This window comes from Pinus tabuliformis, chromosome 2_2 (assembly GCF_031772625.1).
Source record: "Pinus tabuliformis cultivar Carrire ecotype Pingquan chromosome 2_2, CPIR1, whole genome shotgun sequence".
Classification (NCBI taxonomy): domain Eukaryota; kingdom Viridiplantae; phylum Streptophyta; class Pinopsida; order Pinales; family Pinaceae; genus Pinus; species Pinus tabuliformis.
The window spans coordinates 527,766,583-527,769,870 of record NC_142300.1 but is presented as its reverse complement, the minus strand read 5'-3'; the positions used below and the strand labels follow the sequence as shown (position 1 = coordinate 527,769,870).

Here is a 3,288-nt window from a genome sequence, read left to right as displayed (position 1 = left end):
GGGACCAAACAGAAGTATTTATAGCCAAGCTTTTGGCTATGTGTCAAGTATTCCACAGATCATGGTAGAGAACTACAAAGAGAGTAATAGACCATTTTAAGAGCTATCAACAAGAAATTAATTCAGTAATTGAAAAAAATAACTGCAATTAGTTTCCATAATTTAAGGAAATGACTACAATTGATTTCCAAAATTATCAGCGGCCGTTGGGAGAGGGAGCTTAACAACAAATATCAAACTTTCGAGTCAAGATGTTTTTGCCTTTCTTAACATGACATGTTGATTATCCTTTGACATAAATTTCTGACGAGCCGTTCAACTCCCTAGGCCATTATCAACACAAATTGGGAACTCTCATTAGTTTTGACATAAATTGGACATAAATTTATGACTAGTGGGTCACCTTCTCTCTCCAGCTTAAGCACAAATATGGAACGCTCTTGAACAAGTTTGGCCTTTCCAAGATTGTAGTTCCATTATGATGTGATTAATCATTAACATCTATTGATTAATGCTATGGCCGTTCATGTGATTGGAACAACTCTACCAGACATTAACGATTTTCCACGCCTCCTTCTTCACATCACGAAATCTCTCCTCAGGTTAGTAGTAGTTCAGTTGTAGGGAATTGACTGGTTCAGTGGGTGGCCTGGTATACTACAAGTGCATTATGGCAATTTTACTTTGGATTGGAACAATACTTCTTTTCACAGCTCAACGAATGTATCCATGAATAGTATCGGCAAATTTAGCAGAATTCGTATTATTGTTACAATGATATAGACGTTATACATGGAGAAATGCTACTTAATTTAGTTTACACATTATTGAAACTTTCCCATCCTGAATTTCACATCGAATAATTTAGATAGAAGGATGGATTGGTATAGCTTTCTTCATTGGCTAGCAGCCTAGCCTCACTTTCAGTCCACGATTGAATAGTTGGAAGAGCCTATATGGAAATCGTTGACAGAACATTCGGGCATTGTGCCCTTGGGATATCGCTGAAGATCTTGGCAGTAATCGTAGGTCATGTAATTCTTTCTCACTACCTCCAAAGCTCGAATCTGTTCCTTGTTCATCTTGGGAGAAATAAAACAATCCAGAAACCCCTGTGAACAGTATCGCATATCGTCATCGTTCGTGGAAGAGCAGCCAACGGTGATAAAGTGGGTATAAGTTGAGAGGAATGGCTCGTAACTGTAGTTGGCTTTGTATCGTCCTCCATCTGTGGCCCATGCAGATGCGTCCCATATTGTTGCATAAACCGACATGGGCTTCGAAGGGTATGTCACTCCCAGGCTCTTCATCCTCGGAAATCTTCTGATCGGAATACTGTCCACCATAAACCTGCCACACAATAAAGGGATGGAAAATAATGAGAAATAATCCTTGAAATTTAACAGGAATCAAGAATATTTTGGAATTAGATGCATAGAATATTTTCAATATTTATTTGTACTAAACCCGTTTACTGAAAAGATGACCGATGACATCTTAATAACAAAAAATGACTAGTAACCTCGTAATAACAAAAGTGGCTCCACCAATTGAATTAACCTCAAGCACCCACAATATCAATATATATATATATATATAATAATTTAGATTTCATATATTATACATACAGGATTTGATGAGGCGTCCAGAGAATGGTGTAGTTGTGAAAGTCTTTAGTAGGGTCGAACCAGAGATGGAATTGCTGTTCCCTGCCAATCAGATTTGGCCCATCTCCTGTGCCGTTCCCATACACGTTGGTCTGGAGTTTGTAAGGCTCCCCTGGTATTGTTCCCAGAAACTCTATGTCTATCTCGTCATGCCACCCTTCATAAACTTGGTTGTTTGACAACTGAAATATCACCATTCCAATCAATATATCAGAAATTATACTCACATTCCTCGAGTCAATTTCCATATAATCTTCTGACAGTCAGTTCATTAATTGATGCATGAAACACAAATAGAAAATGGAGATGAATATAGTTACATAGAATGAAGTGATGGTGCCTGCAGTATAGCCCCCCTGAAGTTTAACAGCAGCATTGAACAAACCATACATATATGGTTCATTTGACTTGAATCCACTGCCTGAAGCCACAAACAGAAGAGATATCACGTAGTTTCTTAGCATGATAAACAATTAATAAAATATCAATAATTTAACCATAAAATCACAGTCTCATAAATTTGATTGACGAGACTTTATTTGCGGGGGCGAGAAATCCCTCTGACACATCCTATCCCCACTAATGCAAACAGAAAGGATAGAGAATATAATTATTCATAAGAAGCTACAGAGCATAAGAAACAAGAAGTATGTTACCGGATGATCTGTCTAATGTGAGTGTGACTGAGGACTCATCTTTGGAAACATTTTGGTGTTGCCCACCCCAGAGATTAGCATAGCCCTCTGAAAATTTCAGAGTCTTCAAATAATTCATCACTGGAACGCCAGGTAAGGATGGTATTGCAGGATTTTGGTCTGCAGAAGCCAAACCCTTCATGGACATTACTGGACTGTGAAGCAATCCAAGAAACAGAAAGAAGAGCAATAGAATGCCCTTCCAGCCATTGTAATCAGTGAGGAATATTGAGAGTTGGGCAACCATCATACACTACGTACCAAATACACTCACGAAATTCGTAGGTAGTTTCTTCTAGGAATGGATCCAATTTATAGCACAACTACTCCACCGATTTCTTGTGACATTTCTGTTTTATAGTCTCGTGAGCTCATTAATCATTTTCTGTGACAATTCTGTTTTATTTCACATTTCGAGTCTGGTGAGGTGATACATCATTTTATTTCACATTTTGAGTCTGGTGAGGTTATCGATCCTTTTTTGTAGTACCCGAAGTGTTATATGATAAGAGGTGATAAACGAAGGGCAGTACAAGTCAGGATCAATGTTAGTTATTTCGTTGGTGCAATTCAACTCCGAAGAGGTTGACAATGAAATTTAATGTAAGAAGCCATTTATCATTTACAATTTTTATCAGCATAAATTTATTTTAAATTATGGATTTAATATGAGCTCAGAAGAATCTAATTTCTTCGCATTCAAATTTAAGTTTTTTTATAGTCAATTTTATTTAAATTTAAGTTTTTTTATGATTTTTTTTTATTATTTTTAATTTTATTTTGATTAAAATAAATAAAATTTCAACTCCCGATAACTTTAAATATTAAAATAAATAAATTTTAATTTCATATTGGAGTGTAAAATAAACCTTTAGATTTAATAATTTAATGAATTTATTTATATTAAATTACGATGGATTATAATG

The 3,288-nt window shown here is 35.8% G+C and overlaps 1 protein-coding gene across 1 annotated transcript; it reads right to left on the bottom strand.

Moving 5' to 3' along the window:
- Positions 1 to 916: 916 nt before the first annotated feature.
- Positions 917 to 2,624, bottom strand: LOC149193682 (putative xyloglucan endotransglucosylase/hydrolase protein 32). The gene is made up of 4 exons (XM_089406828.1): positions 2,324 to 2,624; positions 1,988 to 2,088; positions 1,629 to 1,849; positions 917 to 1,350 (listed from the first exon to the last, which is right to left on the bottom strand). The coding sequence occupies exons 1-4, from the start codon at positions 2,610 to 2,612 to the stop codon at positions 924 to 926; spliced, it is 1,038 nt and encodes a 345-aa protein (XP_089262954.1). The 5' UTR covers positions 2,613 to 2,624; the 3' UTR covers positions 917 to 923.
- Between the last annotated feature and the right edge of the window lie 664 nt (positions 2,625 to 3,288).